Source organism: Impatiens glandulifera, chromosome 6 (assembly GCF_907164915.1).
Source record: "Impatiens glandulifera chromosome 6, dImpGla2.1, whole genome shotgun sequence".
Taxonomy (NCBI): domain Eukaryota; kingdom Viridiplantae; phylum Streptophyta; class Magnoliopsida; order Ericales; family Balsaminaceae; genus Impatiens; species Impatiens glandulifera.
The window spans coordinates 15,371,127-15,391,805 of record NC_061867.1 but is presented as its reverse complement, the minus strand read 5'-3'; the positions used below and the strand labels follow the sequence as shown (position 1 = coordinate 15,391,805).

Here is a 20,679-nt window from a genome sequence, read left to right as displayed (position 1 = left end):
AAACCGATGAACAACCTTAATCCCAAGAGACTTTGAATCGTAATTTAGCACCCAATGACATACCAAGATAGGTTGACGAAAGAACACCAATTTTGAACCCCACAATATTTGTCAACCTCAACCTCCTTCTATTCAAAATAGTATTGAGAAAAAGATGTGTGACTTATTAAGTTTAACTCAAAAAACGAAAGAGGCACCAAATAACCATAAATATCCTGAAGATGCTTAAAATTCTTGAAGGTGGCCTGAACCATGTAGAGTGTGTCATCAGTGAAAACAAATGTGATATGAAAAATGATGCATTCTTGTCACACAAGTCACTTTATAGATGAATCCCGAGTTTTTTTCGAAGGCTATCATTTTTTAGAGGGCTTCCATAACAACGATGAATAAGAAATGAGAGTGGATCACAATGTGTGATCCCTCGAAAAGTCCATGAGAACTCTCATTTATAATGACTTAAAACATAACTGTCGAGAGGCAAAATCTAATATAACCAATCAATTTCACACTCATTCCATTATTTCAATTACATCAAACAAAAATCTCCAACTGACGTGATCATAAGGTTTTCGATGTCTAACTTGACAAAAGCTTATTTGTCGCCTCCTGAATTAGTTGAGTCAATGCGTTCATTGTCTATTAATACCACGTCATAGATTTGACTACTTTTGTTGAACGCTATCTGATTATTAGATATGACCGTCTCTAAATCCCTCCGCAACCTATTAGACAAACATTTTAAGACAATCTTATATAAGGATGAAACGAGACTGATAAGCCTAAAATTATTCACGTCAATAGTCCCTAGAATTTATGAAGGAAACGTATCAAAGTAGAGTTCCAACTCTTGTTAAATGATGAGAAACTATAAAAATGATCAATTGTTTCCATAATTCCAGTCTTAAGTAAAGACCATGCCTACTTAAAAAAAGTTAAAATAAATTTGTGGCATCTTGGCGGCTTATCACTTTCGCATCCCTTAACGACCTCCTCAACCTCCTTCGTCGAATAACAACCTCCAACATATCTTTTTGCACTATACTAATTAAATCAAAACAATACCATTCAATTTATGTTTGACCTTTAATGACTTCTAAAACAAACCTTTATAGAACTTGACAATACTTGTAGAGATTTCTGGTTCATTATCATTAAGAATTAAGATCCGCTCGATCGAGATTAAATTAATCACATTATTTCTTTCTTGCACGTTAGAGATCTTATTAAAAAATTTGGTTTTTTATACCCACGAACTCTTAACATGTAGCTCCGCTACGCTAACGTGCCACAATTTCTTTCTCCTTACATACAGCGAACAACTTGCTAACAAAATAAATCTGAAAATAAACCTCTTTCGTTTGGTTTTTTATACCCACGAACTCTTAACATGTAGCTCCGCTACGCTAACGTGCCACAATTTCTTTCTCCTTACATACAGCGAACAACTTACTAACAAAATAAATCTGAAAATAAACCTCTTTCGTAGAGAGTTCACGAATCTTCTTAGCCTCATCAATGACATTAATTTAATTATATAAGTCATTTATTTAGCACAAAATATAGCACAATCACGAACCCACTTTTGAGAAGTTTACGCAGATTTATTTTAAGTTCACAAAAATGTTACTCGACGGTGATCATTTGAAAGAGAAAAAAATTAGAATTCTTTGAACCTGACGTGAATCGAACACGCAACCTTCTGATCTGGAGTCAGACGCGCTACCATTGCGCCACAGATCCTTTTGAAAATTTATCTACATTTTAAATATTTATTGTCATTATTATTTAACTTAGAAAATACAATTTAAAATATTTTTTTATTAAGCATTATTTATTTATTTTGCAATCTTTAATATAAGTAATTGGATATAATATATAATTCGAACCAACCGGACTAATAAGTATACAAGTGATCCGAAATGATAAAAATGATCAATTGTTTCCATATTCCAATCTTAAGAAAATGCCATGACTTCTTAAAAAAGTCAAAGTAAACTCATCGCATCTTGACGCTTTATCATTTTCGCACCCTTTAATGGCCCTCTCAACCTCCTCCATCGTAAAACGAGCCTCCAACATATCCTTTTTTATTGTACTAATTTATTCAAAAGTAATATCATTCAATTTAGGTTTTTCCTTAAATGTCTCCTTTGACAAACCCTTATAGAACTTGACAATACTCCTAAAGATTTATAGTTCACTATTATGAACTTTCCCTTCGACTGAGATCAAATTAATCACATTATTTCTTGCTCACACATTAAAGATCTCATTGAAAAATTGGTGTTTCTATCCCCGACTCTTAACCATGTAGTTCTACTACGTTGGCGTGTCCCAATTTTTCCGTCCTTACAGATCACAATCAACTTTCTAACAATGTGAATTCGAGAACTAACCTCCTCTGCAGAGAGTTCACAAATCTCTTCAGCCCCATCAATGACATTAATTTCATTACATAAGTCATTAATTTTAACACAAAATATAACACAATCCCCCATGAACCAACTTTTGAGAAGCTTATATAGATTCCTTAAATTCACAAAGAAATTACTTAGATGAAGACCAACCAATGTATGGCTCAGCCACCATGATTGTACACACACTATATAAAGCATTCCTTGACCAACCATGTATTTTTGAATCTAAGTGATCGACATGTTCTCACCATCACTCAACATTTTATCAAGATTAGTCGGTGATCTGAACAATTCCATGAAAGACCTTTTGAAATATATTAGAAACCCCTCAAAAAAATTGATTCACTAATTAATAATATATAGATATGAGAATAAATGTGACCCTATTGTTATTACCTCTACTAAAGGTGAATTGACCACCTTCCAAAGACAAGTTAATCTTCAATTATCTTTAAGAACTCGCGCATTAGATTACTAGGCTTATTGACCCATTTCTTTTAGACGGGCATCTAACTTCGTTCATATGACCGTAAAATAGTAGGTCTCAAAGACTAGTGACTCTCTTCATCTCATTAAAGAACTCATTTTAAATTGTGAAAAAACCGACCTATAGGCCGCATAAATTACCCATCGAAGATTATCCTCCCTATTTCTTAAGTGAATGCTAATCGAGTATCTACCCAAATTAATATTTATTTTCTCATACATGTCTTCATTCTATGGAACAAGAATTCTACCCGATGCCCCAATAGAATCAAGAGCCTCCCAACCACATAACCATCAATTACATAGATCACTTACAATCCATTAATCCATCCTTTGAATTTTAGTCTCACTAAAAAGTATATACCACAACCAATGATTTTCATTAATGTTTTAATGACGTCTCTCTTCAAACCATCATTTATCTCATAAATGTTCCAAGCAATAATATTTCCAATCATTGATAAAAATCTAGTCGAAAGAACTATTCCTCAACTTCAAGACATATTTTTCTTCTTGCATATAACCCTACGGTAGATCATTTAACTTCAGTAGCTTTTTTATGAAGAAAGGATTGGATATAAAGTATACGGGAGGGGTGAAATCTCGTGTACATTGGGCCACACTTTAGTCTCTAATTCAAAGACCTCCTTCATGGGGAATTTTTTTCCATTCATCGTCATATTATGTATCGAGAATTTTTACTTGGATTTTCTCGTTAACATTATAATCTAGCTCAAAACAATCGATTCCTCAATAGACACATCGTGAATGAAAATTGACAATTCAAAAACATTAATCTCATGATAAAGTGTTCAAATAAGAATTGCTTGGATTATATCTTCTACATGTGACTATAATTTATTTTCTAACTCGTCAATCATTTATTTTTCGAACAAAAATCAAAATAGAACTGGGAGTTGATGAACTCAACTCTTGATAAACCACTACTTGTCTCCTCCCCCATTTTCAACATTTGTGGTGGCATCGCAACTCGAGGGGTGTGATTGTGAAGACATATACTCCGTCTCAACTTGAGAATGTGTTGGCTCATTTAATCCAGCCTTAGCCTACTCAACCTTCCTCCCAATCATATCAAATATCTTTAAATTTGTTATCTCAATAACTAGCCTTTCAACATCTACAAGGCTATCCATACGGATCCAATCAACGTAAAATGGGGTTATCATTGACTCTCTTGTTAGCATATTTGAAGTCGATGACTCTAACACAAGAGCATTTGACAAAGACTTCACTTCGTGTTCCGATGAAGAGGATCCAAGTGAAGGAGATATGACAATATAATGTTTTGTCCATACAACACCTTTATACACATATATCTCATTATCAACACAAATAGATTCAGAATAACAACTATGTGAATCGGAATGATGCACCCTGATTCTAACCTCAACCATTTTCCTGCCCTAATTGAGTATCATCGTTGAGTTCAATAATTCTCCCAAGATCAATACCGGTGTACATGAAAAAATCATCCACCTTAAAAAAAAAAAATCATATGTAAGTATACCAACTTATAGAGAAACACATAGTACCATCCTACCACTTGTGGTGTCCTAAGAGAAAAATTAAATTTGTTCTTAGTTCTTATTTCTTTCAATGTTTTTTTATGTTATCTTTATAAATATAATAGTTTTATATTATTATTAATAAATAAAATAACATAGTATAGTTATAGTATAGTTAGTTACATATTATGTTAGTAGATAATGTGACTCGTAGTTCAAATTATAAAATAACATAGTATAGTCAGTTACATATTATGTTAGTAGATAATGCGACTCGTAGTTCAAATTTGCTTGTATAATCTTTTTAAAGTTGGAAACTAGTATGAAAGTCCCACAATCATGACATTTATTTTTATTTAAAACATATTGAACCTATAACTTTTAATCTCTTCATAATTACTTTTTTTACTTGAATTACCATAAAGGGTAATACAATTTTATTTTCTTATTTTAAATGTCTGTAGAATGATCAGGTGATCCTAGGAAGTTGCTTAACTGGAATTACCCTTAGGCTAGCATAGCATAACACCCGAAGGAGATTTTGGATGGTACGCAAATGGAACCAAACTCGATCCCATGGAAACATTGGTTCTTCCTAATTTTTAAGTTGAAAATAATTGTGTCGGGGAATTTCGTGACTAGAGATGACCCATGTACCAAATGTTCTACGAAACACTAATCACGGACTCATTGAGCAACTTCTAAATTCATCATATGATGTGTTAATGACTTTTCCACCACATTGGTCAATTATATTTTGTTGGAGAACCACCCCACCAATCAATTCCAAATTTTACTTAGTAATTATCCTTTTTTATAGAAAAATTTACTACACCATTCTCATATGAGAGTCCCCTTAAACATAGACCCTTGTTGTCTATATGGTATTTTATCGTCTTCCAATTCACCACATGCGTAAAAGATGATTTGTATGACCCTCAAAGGAAATTATGCATCCATTTCTCCATACATGAAGTTATACTCACGGCGAATTTACATTAGGGCCAAAGTGAGTTTAAGCCCACATAATTTTATTTTATTTTCTTATTGTAGTAAGGTGACCCTAATTCCCTATTTTTTTTTCAATCTAATTCATTAATGATGAAGTATTTGTTTAGTTTTTCTCCTTTTTTTCAAGTTCATCCCTGTATTTTTCAAGTCAATCATAACTCTAGTTCTTGGATCCATATTCTCTATTCACACTCTTGGATAATAATTCAAATAAAGACATCCTAGAGGTCTGTTTTATTGACGGAGTGACCTTAATTAGTACAACTTTGCATCATTTTGAGATGATTTTAATTTTCCATAGAGTCAATTCGCCTTCCATTTGTCACATGTTGTACCCCATATAACTTTACGATGATCCTTGGTCCCAAAAGGGCGCATATGTAGATGGTAAAAAAATATTGTGCTTGCAACCTATAATACTAGTGTTATTGGAAACGTGGTACATGACTCAAATAAGAAAACAATGTTGATTCTCAAACATGAACACTTCCCGAAGAGAATATGAACATTGTTAGAATATAAAGAATATATTGTATTAATGTAATATTGAATTACATAGATTATATCCAATTTATAGACCTTGTTCATTTAGTGTTATTCATTAACTATAACAAAAAAAATTATTATCTCACTTTCCATCTCATTCATCACAACACTTAATTCATTAACCAAAATATTAAAAGGCTGAAATAACAAATTATGGCTCCTTGTTGGAAGCTAATTGCAATTTGCGACCTCTTCGTTTGAACTTCACAATTTGGGGGTCATTATTGGAATCAATTGTAATTTGGGACCTCTTCTTTTGAACTTCACAATTTGGGGCTCCTTATTGAGACCAGTCGCAATTTGAGACCTCTTCTTTCGAACCTCACAATTTAGGGCTCTACATTATCAAGTTTGTATAAAATGAGGTTCTGCCCTAACGAATATGAATTAAAAAATTAACAATAACATTTAATTCTAAATAATACTAATGTTGCCATGTAATATTTTTTCTGACGAAAGTCCACGTCCTTTAGGGCAAAACCTCATTTTGTATAAACTTGACAATACGAAACCTCAAATTGTGAGGCTCGAAATAACAGGTCCTAAATTGCAATTGGTCCCAATAAGGAGCCCTAAATTGTGAAGTTCGAAAGAAGAGATCCCAAATTACAATTGACCTCCAACTAGAAGCCTCAAATTGTGAGGTTCAAAAGAAGAGGTCTCAAATTGTAATTAATCCATAATAAGAAGCCTCAATTTATTATTTCAGCCAATATTAAAATAACTTATGTTTTTGAATTATTATTTTTTATTTTATCATTATATATTAATATATTTTAAGTATTTTTACTAAAAAAATATTATATTCTTAAAATTATCATCAATTATTATTATTTTCAAATAACTAGGTTATAACAATAGCTCAAATTTCAACCAACCCATAAACATTAAATTAAACTTGTAGGAAGAAAACTAATATAATGTGATAATATTTCATTAATATATTACTGTATATGATAACAAAAATCTTTATAGATTTTAAGTCAAGCCTCTGTCCTCTAACAACCTAGAAGAATTTATATCATTATTCTTAATTTATATTAACAAAATGTCTAATTTATATTAATTCTTTCATTTTAGGCCATTGGCTATATATATATATATATATATATATATATTTTTTTTTTGTTTTTTTTAATTTTGATGTATTATTCATTTGTTGCTCAATACAATCACATGCATTTTGAGAAGAAAATAAAAACATTGGCACCAAAAGGTCAAACAGATTCATGATATGACTCAATCATTGAGTTGTTTGGTTTTGCCAGATCCATAACAATAAAAAAGATTAATAAAGTGAGTCATAGAAATAATTAATTTTCAAATAATTTAATAAAAAGGAACTACTAGTTGGCCAGAATCACTAACATGAAATTTAAAGACAGCTCCTCTATATGCAATTATGCATATGATCATATGATTGATCTTTCTCTTTCTTTTGTATTTTATTCAAAATATCATCTTATAAACCTTTAATTGTTTTTCATTGCAAATTCTAACAATTAATTATACATTCAATACATTTATTATTAAAAAAATATATTTACACCTTTTATTTTATTTTTTTTGAAATAAAGAAGAACTAATATATCACCCCACAACCACGCCCCCTTAAACTTAAAGCGTTTCAAGATTAAATCAAGACCTTTTGGTCTTTAAGCCGACTTTTATAATTTTTTAATTTTTTTTTTTTTATGAATAACATAGTTGATAAACATTAAATCTAAATTATTTTCTTATTAGCTGAAAAGAAAACATCAAACTTTAAATAGATATAATATATAGTACAATACCTATCATTTATTTTTTTTAAATAGTTCATATATATTAAAAATGATAAAAATCGTTTAAGATAAAACATAAAATGAAAAAATAAATAAAATAATAAAAATAAAATACAACCACGTTACCCACCCAATATGTTATCGAGCTCGTAGGTCCTCGAGAAGAACATTTACCTCCCTGACCGATTTCACGGGCTTTCCGGAACGAATTTCATAAAATATTATAATAATAATACTGTAAATGATACGTATCGGACGACTACCATCATTGAAGTTTCGCAGATTTCTCTCAAATCAGATAGTCATCAGAGAATAATTGAGATGTATGCTTATCATTTATAATGTCATTATTATGATATTTTCTAAGATTTATTTCGAAAATTCGGCGGAGTTGGTCGGGGAGTTAATCACCCTTCTCATAATGTGCTTTATATTCTTTTCTTATTTTAATGTTATATAATTTATTTTTTCTCAAGTCATATTTTTATCTATAAACGTCTGGTTATTTTTTAATATACATGTAACATTTTCAAAAATAAAATAAATATATTTGATAAACATAAATAAAACACATCCAACAAACAAGTCCTTGGTTTGGTGATAACACATGCTGGCAGAATCTTCTAAAAAACAGTTTCCTCAACCCTATGAGGTGTCTGCCAACTAAGCAAGCAATTATTTCTCTCTTTGCTCTACTGTATTTCAAAATTATATAACCGTTGCATCTTCTCTCTCTCTTCATCTCTATCAAAATCCATTTCTTCCATTTCTTCTCATTCACCATGACTGTGGAGGTTCAAGTTCCAGAAACCCAGTTGCCAGAATCTGTCACCGTTAAAGCAGACAATGAATCGAATCCCGCCGTACTTCTTAAAAGTTCCTCTTACAGGGAAGAAAGCAATTTTCTTTCTGATCTAAAACATCACGAGAAAGATGCATTAAACGAGCTTAAATTGAAGCTTGAAGAAGCCATAATCGGAAACACCCTGTTCAAGAAACAGGGTACTGAAGAAGAAGAAGAAGAAGAGGAGGGGAAAGTTGATAAAGAAATCTCTCTATGGGGTATACCTCTTTTACCCAGCAAAATCCATGAATCAACAGATGTAATCCTCTTGAAATTTCTTAGATCTAAAGAGTTCAAATCAAATGATGCATTTGAAATGTTGAAGAAAACCCTCCAATGGCGTAAGGAATTCAAAGCAGATTCACTCTTAAATGAAGAACTCACATTCGATCTCCCAGTTTCAGCTTACATAAACGGAACTGATCGTGAAGGACACCCGATCTGTTTCAACTCATTCATTGGATCACTCGAAAACGAGGAGCTTTATCAGAAATCATTTGGAACAGAGGAAAACAGAGAAAAATTCATAAGATGGAGAGTACAGTTGATGGAAAAGGGGATCAAGAAGCTTCATTTCAAGGCTGATGGAATCAATTCATTAATTGAAATCAATGATATGAAGAATTTGTTATCCCCATCAAGGAAAGAACTTCGAATAGTCACAAAACAAGCTGTCAATCTTCTTCAAGAGAATTACCCAGAATTTGTTGCTAGAAATGTAAGATATTAGAGACATGTTTCCTTAAACTTTACAAATTTAACTGATTTAGAAATCTGATTGATTTTCTTCTGCAGATATTCATTAATGTACCATTCTGGTATTATGCTTCCAATACCCTTTTGTCTACTTTCCTAACTCAAAGAACTAAGAGCAAATTCATCTTCGCCCGACCCGGGAAAGAAACCGAGATCCTACTCAAGTAAGACTTTCATTTTGTTTGATTAAACATGGTCATGTAAATCATTTCAAACATATCTTTATTTGTTTTGATAGGTATATTTCAATAGAGGAAATTCCAATTGAATATGGGGGTTTTAAAAGAGACAATGATTTTGAATTCTCAATTGAAGATGATGTGTCTGAGCTCATTCTCAAATCTGGTTCTATTGAAACTATTGAAATTCCCACACCAGAGGTATGTATATACAAAATTTTGGGTATGATTTAATGTAATAACTGTTAAATAAATAAAAAAATTAAATTATGGGCAGGCTGGAAGCACATTTATCTGGGATTTAACAGTTTTGGGAGGGGAAGTGAATTACAAGGAGGAATTTGTGCCAAGTGATGAGGGTTCTTATAGTGTGTTAGTACAAAAAGAAAAGAAGGTGAACATGAATGAGGGGTCGATTCGGAACACTTTCAAGAACAACGAGGCTGGGAAAATTGTGTTGACGATAGAGAATGCGTCGAGCAAGAAGAAGAAGGTTTTGTACCGATATAAGTTGAAGAAGAGTGTTTGTTGATTGAATGTTTTTGATTTGTTTTTCTTCTATATTCATTGTGGTTGGGGAAATTATTTTTTGTTATGAACTTTGAATATTGTTTTTGTGAAGATTGAGTATCTATTATGTATTCAAATGATTAATGATTAAATATTATGTTTTCAAATCAATCAAACATAGTATCCTAAAATTACTTCACATGGGATTCCTCAGCATTGGAACCTACGCGACCCTAAAGAGATGCTATCCAATGGGGTTGCCTAACACTTTTTAAGGCTTCTAACTCTCTTTTATTGTGCTATGCCTTACCATGGTTGTGGTGTATTCAATAAGAGAAGGACTTGTGAAAAACTATCAACATCATAATCTTACCCAAAAAAAAAAAACCATTTTGCAACTATAAACAATGTTTAGAAGATATGGGCAATTAATGACGCATATTTAACCTATATTTGCGACGGAGATTAGTCCAATAGGTACCTAGAATAACAATCATATAACGACAAACATATGCTATTAATTTTTTTTTGTTAAAAGTCTCCCGTAATTGTATTATAACTAATTTTTTAATTAGATTCGATCACAAGATTTAACAACTTAACTAGTTATACACAAATAGAGATTTAAAATTAACTAAAACAAGAATGACTTTTAAATAGGGGTAGGTCGGTACTATATTTCTTAATTTTTTATCCATACTTTATACCTTTCAGAAAATTTTGGTATAAGAAAATTCATATCATTATCTTAACATTATTTCGGTATATACCTTGATTTCGGTATACCTTAATATCAGTACAATATTGATATTATACATTTGATACCTAAATATATAAATATTAACTTAAACATAAAAACCAATTTAGTAGGATTACTACATAAGTGTTATACAAAACTAAAAATTAAAGATCTTACTAATATCTTCCCCAATATAACTAGTTATTTTTTTTTTTAAGTTAATTATTCTTTTGTGCAATATTCAATTACTATTTAGAAGACGAGTTGTAATTACCTTAATTAATGTTTTGAATGGACATCCAAATATTAGTTTTGATACTTATCCTTTAGTCATTAATCACACTTTGAATTTTATCTTTCTCAATTAAGAATAAATCATAAACCATACATGTAACTTTCTTTTGATTAACAATTTTGATCCTCGGTTGTTCTTCATGTAATAAGTTTACAAACCCATTCTCTTCAATAACTTTAAATGAAACTTCACCGAAGATCACATATTCGGTCAATTTTATTTCACACCTTATATAGTTAAAAGTAAGAGGAACCAGATCATTTTCTTACCCTATTGTCTCGTTCATCAATATACTTTGACTTTTATCACCCTCACTTGTTTTTGTAAAATGGACTTAACTTACACATTTTTTATAAGTGGTTTTCGACTCACTAGCACTTCTATAAATGTATGGAATCTCAACTTTACAGAATTTGCATACCTTAATTAGTTGTATTTTTTCATCAACTAACTCCCTTGTCATTTTTTTACAGTGTTCCAAAAATATACGCTTACTCTGCATAAAAGTTACATGGACTTTTAGTTTCGAAGTTGTTTTTACTCTCTTTTCGAGTTATAGACTATTGTGTTTCAGATTTCATTGTGTTTTTATTAGAAATTAACTTGACAACATATTAGACTCTATTCAGCATATTCTAAAAAGAAAAACACTTTAGGTAAAATAAAATTAGTTTAATATCTTATAAAATAAAATATTTGGGGATAGCATATATTGAATATTAATATTATAATATAATTATATTTTGATTTAATTTTCAAAAATTATGATTTTATTATTAATTTGATATTAAATTTATTTATAAATATTATTATAATATTTCGGCATATATCAGTTTAAAATTTTTAAAAATCTCATACGTTAACTTACCAATGATTTCAGTATCATTATAATCTTACATTTTTTTTGGGATACCTACAAAATCGATATTTTACGGTACGTTATTTTTGATATACCAATAATATCGATAATTTTCTCACCCCTACTTTTAAATTTATTTGTAATATTATTTAATATTTGTATATATATTATTTTATATAAATGTTATATACAATAATGGAGATAATTTATTGATACAAATTAAATGGAAATAAAGGGATAATTACATAAAAAATGACTAAAAGGGCATTTTGGTCATTTAACCACCTTAAGATTTTGATGGGCCAAAATGGGCTGGGCCAAGTTGGTAAAAAGCCACTTTTCTTGTTTTTTATAAAACATCAAATATATTTTTAATAAGTGCTGGTTAGAACAAGATGGCCAATGAATAATTAAAAGTGAATCTAAAAGTTAAAACTAGACCCTTATTCTTCTAGTAGAAATCTGTAAAAATATTGTCTATTTGTTTAATCTTAGGACTCTATGTAAATAATGTCACCTCGTTGAGGAATATTTTAAAAGAGTAATCATAAAGAGCGAGAACTTGATGTCATGAATGATGTCGAGAATGATATGTTAACACGTGAATGAATTTTAAAATTAATAAGAGGTAAATTTTTTATTTCTCAAGCCCACTCACGTGTTAACATATCATTTCCGACATCCTTTATAATACTAAATTTTCGCTCATTATTACAAAATTTTAAATATTGTAAATTTGTTGTGACTCAACCTTATATGCATATACTACTTTTTTTTTTTTTTTTTCATTACTTATCAAGATGGTTTGTTAGCTTATAAATTGTGCAACAAAAGTTTTTGTTTTGTAAAAAAACTAAAATAGACTTTTTATTAAAAGAAAACAAAATGTTTCAATCATGCTTATGTCAGTAATAGTATTTATTAGCTAGGAAATGAAGGAGATCATAGAAAATTCATAACATTGACCTAGAAAATGTATTATTTTCTATCATATGAACCTTGAATAATTGAATTTTAAAACTAGTTATATTAATAAACTAAATTTAACTCGTCACAGTCAATAACTATATAATTTTAGTCTTATCCGTAACTAACTGAATGATGGAGATTATTTAGTACAAATTTAAGTCACTAGTGTGTCCTTGCACGCTATCTTACAATTAAAAAAATATATTAATACTTTAATCGACGCATTAAATATCATACACAAAAAAATTTATTCATTTATTTACCCCATGCCCTTCAATACTATAAGATTTCTCATATTATTGTTTGAATATGCATTTTCACTCTAATTATGTATGTTAATTTTTTGAAACACTAAATAGGAGTAAAAACAAATTATCACCTATGAACTTGTTCTCGTTGAATTTTTAAAAAAATCCAAACAAAATCAATTTTCCAATTAATCACTTCTCAACAATCACATAACTAGTTTCACTAATTAAAATACTAAAATACCTTTCATTTTTAAATTATTATTTTTTTATTATATATATATATATATTAATACCCTTTAAGTTTTTTTATTAAAAATAATCATCAACAATCATTCTTTTTTTCTTCCTCTAGATTTAAAAAAAAATTCCAATCCAAATCAGGTCATATATATATGTTTAGGAAGTAGGCAATGTAATAAATGAACTAGCTTACAATGATAATTGACAATTGCGTATTTTTACTACATGCTCAAATAGAACAAAATCTTAGCTCGTACGAAGCCTTTATTATTTTGTCCATTTGAGTTTATTACCTAAAATTTTTAGGTGGAATTTACTAAGTGATCAAGATAACATAAATAGCGAGAAAGAATAAAATAGTATTTTACTATTATAAACAATGCACTTGTTGGGATTGGGGACATGTAGTAAAGCTCTTAGGGTTTGGGGCACTTGCTAATGAAATTTTCTGTATTAAATTAAATTTATTTTTAAAACAATTTTTAGAGAGAAAATGTTTAGTTTTTTTTTTTAAATAGAGAGACACATGTAAGAGCCCATCTCTTATGTCAACACTTTTGATGTTGGCATAATATAATATATATATATATATATATATATATATATAATTAATTAATTAATTAATTCATGTATTCGTGAAACTATTTTCTTTTTATTTTTTTACTTTATATTTTTTAATAAATAATTATATATATATATATATAAATCATTTTATTTTTATTAATTATTAAATATTTATTTAATTATACATTAATTGTATAGGTATATAAAAACTTATTTGAATTTTATATTAAAGAGTGCAAAATGTTCGAAATGATAGTTCAATTAGGGGACAAATGATATGTTGGTTGACCGAGATGAAAATATCTTTAATGTGATGGGATAATTGTGTGTAAAATGCTCAAAATGATAATTCGGTTGGTGTTGATTAACTGAAGTGAAAATGTCTATAATATAATAAGATGGTTTGAAAACTAAGGATTATATTGGTTAGTTGAAGTGAGGATGGTAAAAGGAAAATTTTATAATAATATGAGATGGTTGTGGTGCAAAATACTCGAAATGATACTTTAGTTGAGATATGTTGGGAAATAAGAGATTGATTTTAGTGCAAAATGAGAAGGTCTATAATATGATAAGATAGTTTGGGAACTAAGCATCTTATTTGTTAGTTGAAGAGAGGATGGTAAGAAGAAAAGTTTGTAATGATATGAGATGATTGTGGTGCAAAGTGCTCAAAATGATAGTTCAGTTGGGATATGTTGGGGAATAAGTGATTGGTTGTAATGCAAAATCCTCAACATGATAGTTCGGTTAGAGATTTAAGGGTTATATTGGTTGGTTGAAGTGAGGATGGTAAATAGAAAAGTTTGTAATGATATGAGATGGTTGTGGTGCTCAAAATGATAGTTTCGTTTACGGGTAACAATGGATATGTGTTGGTTACTCGAAGTGAGAAATGGTAAGAGGACGATAAGGAGAATATTTTTGGGTGAAATGAAAATGTCTGTAATATGATATATAGTTTAGTTGCGGGTAACAATGAATATGTTGGTTATTTTTTTGGGGGGAAAAACGACTTAGCGTCATTTCATTAAAAATTCCAAAAAACGGGAAAAAACTACGAGTTTAAGAGATCATTCTAGACAGGCCTAGAATGATTTTGAAGTCGTAACATTCTGAATAAAAGCTAAAAAGCTAAAAACGTAAATGAATTATCTATTTACAATGCTTTCAATTCTAGTGAGTTTAAAAAACGGTAAATTCCAGTTCCTGCAGATATTCCAGTTCTGCCCCGTGCTTGGAATTCTTCTCCACGTTCCCGCGAGGGCGCTACAATCCGATACAATATCTTTCCATAACTCGTCAATGCTCCTGCGGGTTCTGTCATATACCTTTGCATTCCGTTCTTGCCAAATATTATACACCACTGCTCCAAAGCCGCACTTGAACACGCTTGTTGCAAATCTATTTCCCTTGGCTTTGAGTAGTGCTGCTTCTTTGATTTCATTCCATTCGATCGGGAAACTGATCAGCTCCAAGCTTTTATAGAATCTGTCCCAAAGCTCGGAAGCAATACAAAAACTCCCGAATATGTGATTTATGGTTTCTTCATTTCCTATGCATAGAAGACAGCTCGCGTCCGGGATGCTCATATACTTACTGATACGATCACGAGTGCTGAGTTTTTCCCAGAAGGCGAGCCATAAGATGAACTGGTGTCGAGGGATAATCTTCCTTGACCATACAAGAGAAGCCCATTCTACTTTCTGTGCTTTTTCCCGGATTATCTCCCATATTTTCTTCAATACCAGCTTCCCATTGTCCTCAGCTTTCCATTCATGAATATCCGGTCTGTCGTGTAGTTGTATGTTACTTATATGATCAAGTATCCTCTTTCCTTCTGGAATTCTTCTCAAGAGCAGGTTCCAATTCCCGTCTTTGATGTCTCTGATTTTCGCTTTTGCGCAGTCCCTTCTGATACGAGTATTTTGAAACTCCTCCTTGTCGATGATAGGCTGATTTTCAAACCAAGGGTCGTGCTAGAATAGAGTGCCTTTCCCGTCCCCTAGTCGGATGTCATAAAGATCTGTAATATCGCTTCTTAGTTTAAGAATCTTTTTCAGAGACCAGCTCATACCTTCGTGAATTTTGCAGGTCCATATGCTGGTTTCGTGTTTCATAAACCTCGTATGTACCCATTTGATCCATAGTGACTCCTGATTGCGCTCTAAAGCCCACAGATGCTTGAAGGTTAGAGCCTTGTTCCACTCGATACATTTCTTCAAGTCAATGCCTCCCTCGTCCTTCGGTTTGCAGAGAGCGGTCCATTTGACTTTCTTTCCTCCTCTTCCACTACTACCTTAGATAAAGTTTCTCATCAGCGTGTCGAGTTCCTTCATTACCTTCTTCGGAATGACCATTTGCTGTGCTAATAGCCAACTATGCCTATAACCACAGTTTTGATAAGTTCGATCCTCCCTGCATAAGAAAGTTTTTTCGCTGCCCAGCCAGAGATCGTGTTTTTTACCTTTTCAATCAGCGACTTGCAGTGTGAGATCTCGATCTGCTTCGCAGTTAACGAAATTCCTAAGTACCTTATGGGAAAGCTGCCTTCCTTAATGCCCATGATGTTGAAGATGTTCTGCTTTGTTTCGTCCTTCACGCCTCCATAAAATGCCACACATTTGCTTTCATTAATAGTTAAACCTGTTACCTCAGAAAAGAACGTTAGTGCAGCCCTAATATTTTTAATAGAATCAACGTCTGCGTGCGCTAAAATGAACAAATCGTCAGCATAGCATAAATGTGTTACCTCCTCTACCTCACAGAATGGGTGAAAGATGTATGGACGATTCTTTCGGAACATCGCGAAGATGCTCTCAAAGATCGCCATGATAGCTACGAAAAGGTAAGAAGAGAGGGGGTCCCCTTGCCTTATCCCGTTTTCACCCTTGAAATAGCCTCTGTGGACTCCATTGACGCTAACAACAAAGTAGGATGATGAAACGCATTGCATAATCCAATCGATAAAAATCATAGGAAAAACAGAATCAACCAGAAAGTCTCGAATGGCTTCCCATCTAATAGAGTCGAAAACTTTCTTGATATCTATTTTGAATGCCACTCTCGGGGATATTTTCTTTTTTCCGTATCCTTTTAATAGGCTCTACATTAGAAGAATATTATGAGAGATTGTCCTACCGGGGATGAATGCAGATTGATTAAGATTTATTATTTTTCCTATTAAATTTTTAAAACGTTTAGAAATGATTTTTGAAATTATTTTATAAATCACATTGCAGCAGGAAATTGGTCTGAAATCTTGTACTTTCTCAGGTACCGCAGTTTTGGGGATCAAGGTTAGGACCGCTGTATTCCATTGCTTTAACATCTTCCTGTTTTTGAAAAACTCTAGAACCCCATCAATAACATCTTTACCCACAACCAACCAATTATCCTTGAAGAATTGTGCATTAAACCCATCAGGACCTAGATTTTTATTCCCATCAATATTAAACAGAGCTTCTTTAACCTCAACCTTCGTGACCACCCTTATCAACTCGCGACTATCTTCTGCAGAGATTTTCCTATCAATAATTTGATACAAGGTATTTAGGTGACTTTGATGCTGCTTTCTTGTACCCATAAGCTTCTTATAGAAATCGATAGCCAGATCTTGGACACCCTTTTGACCCTGAACATATTCACCATCATCATTTTTCAGTCTGTACACATTGTTTCTCATGTTTCTAGCCTTTCATTCTCTGTAGAAGAAAGCTGTGTTTTTGTCACCCAACGAAAGCCAACTTTGTCTTGATTTCTGTCTAACAAAATTCTCTTCAAGCAGACTCAGCTTCCTGAAGTTTTCAAGCGCATATCTTTCTGTTTCATTGAGTTGTTCATCACTATCATCCCTTAATAACTTTTTTTGAACCTCTTCCAGTTCTTCTCTAGCAGCCAGAACTCTATTGGAGATATTGCTGAACTTCTTCTTGTCAAAGATTTGAAGATGATTCTTCAGAAGCTTAAGCTTCTCAGAAACCCTGTACATGTTGGAACCTCTGACATCTGTTGACCATACGCTTTCGAGAATATCCTTGAATTTATCATTATCCATCCAGAAATTGAAAAATTTAAAGGGCCTTTTGAACCTTTCTTCCTTTTCCCAGAACAATTTAATCGGGCAGTGATCAGATATACCCGAATTCAAAACATGAAGTTGACTTCTCGGAAATTGGTTAATCCAGTTCTCATTTACCAGACATCTGTCAATTCTACTTTTTCTAATTTGCTCATTCCCTCTCGTAGAAGACCAAGTGAAGAAGTTCCCATAATTGGTAGGCTCGATACAACCCATATCTCTGATGCAGTCATTAAAGTCAATCATATCTCGAGTAATTTCAGATTCTGGGCTACGATCAGATTCGTTTCTGGTTACGTTGTAATCACCGAGGAAAGCCCAAGATTTATCAATACCGATCCAGTTTCTAAGACAATTCTAGAGGAGAATATGTTGGTTCCTTAGAGTGAAAGGTGGTAAGAAGTCGATAAGGAGGAGATTTTTTTGGTGAAATGAGAAAGTGATCTGTAATATGATAATATATACAGTTCGTTTGTAGATAATAATGGATATATTGGTTACTCAAAGTGAGAGATGATATATTTCTTGATGAATAAGACAAATGATAATTGTGGTATTTTGTACTTTTAACTGTGCAAACGCACAAAAATCATGCTAGTTTAAATTAAAATCACGTTTAATGTGTCTTTTCAACTCTATTAATCATTATAACTATTAAGTTTTCAAAATTATATTAGTAATTACAATTAAATTAGTTATTCACGGTAGAATATTTACGGATGATATGTCCATGACAATATTTTGTATTATGCCTAGTCGTATGTGTCACGAAGATGTTGAATTGACAACTCACTTACTTTTGCATTTTTGAGTGGTGTCTAATATTTGGAAAGTATTATTGTGATTTATTGAGTGATGCATAATTTTCAGTAATTGTTGAAAAATTTGGATTGATGTGGCTGAGATGACATACTTAGATATTTGGGTTACTTTCCCAATTGTTTTTTTGGTAGACTATCTTGTTGGAGAGAAATCGTCGAACTTTCATTCGTAATGCTATTATTATGACGTTTTCTGAGATTTATTTCATAAAACTAGCAGAATTCGTTGAGGAGTTAATTGTTATTCTCAAAAATATACTAGCTCGATAACTTATTGAGTGCCGTTTTTTCTTATTTTGTTTTTAATGTAATGCTTTTTTTTTTTTTGTTATACTTAAACAAATTTTTTTTCATTTTTAATAAAAAAAATTTATTATTTTTAAAAAAAAATAAAAATTACTATTAAATTATTTCACTTTTTATTAATACATGAATAAGTGTTATTTGTTTTTGGCATTATTATTGATTGCATTTGTTTGATTAAAACTTTAGCTTTCTCCCCCCTAGGTTCAATTGTTCATAGTCCCTTCCAAATTGTGTTACGTGTACTTTTAATAAATTTAATCAAAAAAGTAGACTTCTTTTAGAACATCATTTTTTCTAAAACAATATAAGGGACTAATTCTTATATTTTTGCATGATATATACTTTTCTTCTATATGAAGTATATGTCAATACTATCCTGGAAGATCATATGTGATCTACAGTACTCTCATTTGAAAGGAAAATGTATTTTAAATGTAAAAATGTTGTGTTATTAGAGTCAGCGTCGCTTCGAGAATTGAGTTGTCCCATCCCATGTAAAAACACGTGTTAAAAAAAATTATTTTTAGTGAGTTTTAAACCCATAATCAAATACTATTTTCTTTTTAATCTTCAACCATTCAGATACACACTTTTATATTAAAATATCTACTAAATTTAACTAAAATAATATTTATTTTATTAGATGGTCTGTCCTGAGTTAGCCTGATTAGAGTTATGTTTTTTCTTTTTTTAAAAGTAAAAAAACTTGTATAACCATAAGGAAAAAAATCATTAAAAAAAGAAAATTAGAACACAATTTAAACAAAAACAACTTGAGGCCTTGTTACTTGTAATGATAATTCTTTTTATAATATTATTGGATTATGAGCTTATGATATATTAAACATTATCTATTGTTATTAAAATTAAAATCAGATAAAATCTTAGGTGTTCCCGGTGAGTATTTGATCACTTTTAATTAATGTGAACAACATATATAAAAAGATGCAGTAGAAAAAGTAATAAAAGATTTTTCAATAACATTTAAAATCTATTTTGTTTAATTATTTCAAGAAAAATCAGAAATTTACCTTTCGGATAAATACAAATATTTAGCAAACTTATATGATCTCTATTTTCTGCAATTCAAGTAGGGAACAAATTTGAATAATATTCTAAAAATTGGGTAATAAGTATACTTATATTAGATTCAACTGTATGAAGCTAGAGAGATGATTTGAAAAATTGAGTTTTCTAAAAAAACTAAAAGAAACAACCCAAATATGGTTCAATCTTAGTGACATCCCATCACACATATATAATGTAGAATCTCTAAGTCATTTTTCTAGTTTATTGGGAAAACCATTATATATAGACTCAATTACAAAGGGAGGAAAGCACTTTACTTTTGTTAGAATAAACATTGAAGTGCATCCTAAAAATCCTAAAAGTACACCCTCAAAGTACACTACCAAAGACCATGACAATTGATGATAAAAAGGGAAAGTCCATTGTCATGTAAATCTCATATGAATGGAGGGCCAAACATGTG

The 20,679-nt window shown here is 30.9% G+C and overlaps 1 protein-coding gene and 1 non-coding gene across 2 annotated transcripts; one reads left to right on the top strand and one right to left on the bottom strand.

The window, feature by feature from the left end:
- Positions 1–1,671: 1,671 nt before the first annotated feature.
- On the bottom strand, positions 1,672–1,743 carry TRNAW-CCA. Its single transcript has one exon. It is a non-coding gene; the product is annotated as a tRNA-Trp (tRNA).
- Positions 1,744–8,506: 6,763 nt separating this feature from the next.
- LOC124942852 (patellin-4-like) lies at positions 8,507–10,263 on the top strand. The gene is made up of 4 exons (XM_047483422.1): positions 8,507–9,335; positions 9,413–9,537; positions 9,612–9,753; positions 9,830–10,263. Exons 1-4 carry the CDS (start codon positions 8,556–8,558, stop codon positions 10,082–10,084), a joined length of 1,302 nt encoding a protein of 433 aa, XP_047339378.1. The 5' UTR covers positions 8,507–8,555; the 3' UTR covers positions 10,085–10,263.
- The last annotated feature ends 10,416 nt before the right edge of the window (positions 10,264–20,679 follow it).

Bases quoted from the DNA above. Each gene is read 5' to 3' on its own strand.
- LOC124942852 (XM_047483422.1), top strand. From the start codon at position 8,556: ATGACTGTGGAGGTTCAAGTTCCAGAAACCCAGTTGCCAGAATCTGTC. The intron at 9,336-9,412 runs GTAAGATATTAG...TTTCTTCTGCAG, and splicing joins CAGAATTTGTTGCTAGAAAT to ATATTCATTAATGTACCATT. The intron at 9,754-9,829 runs GTATGTATATAC...AATTATGGGCAG, and splicing joins TTGAAATTCCCACACCAGAG to GCTGGAAGCACATTTATCTG.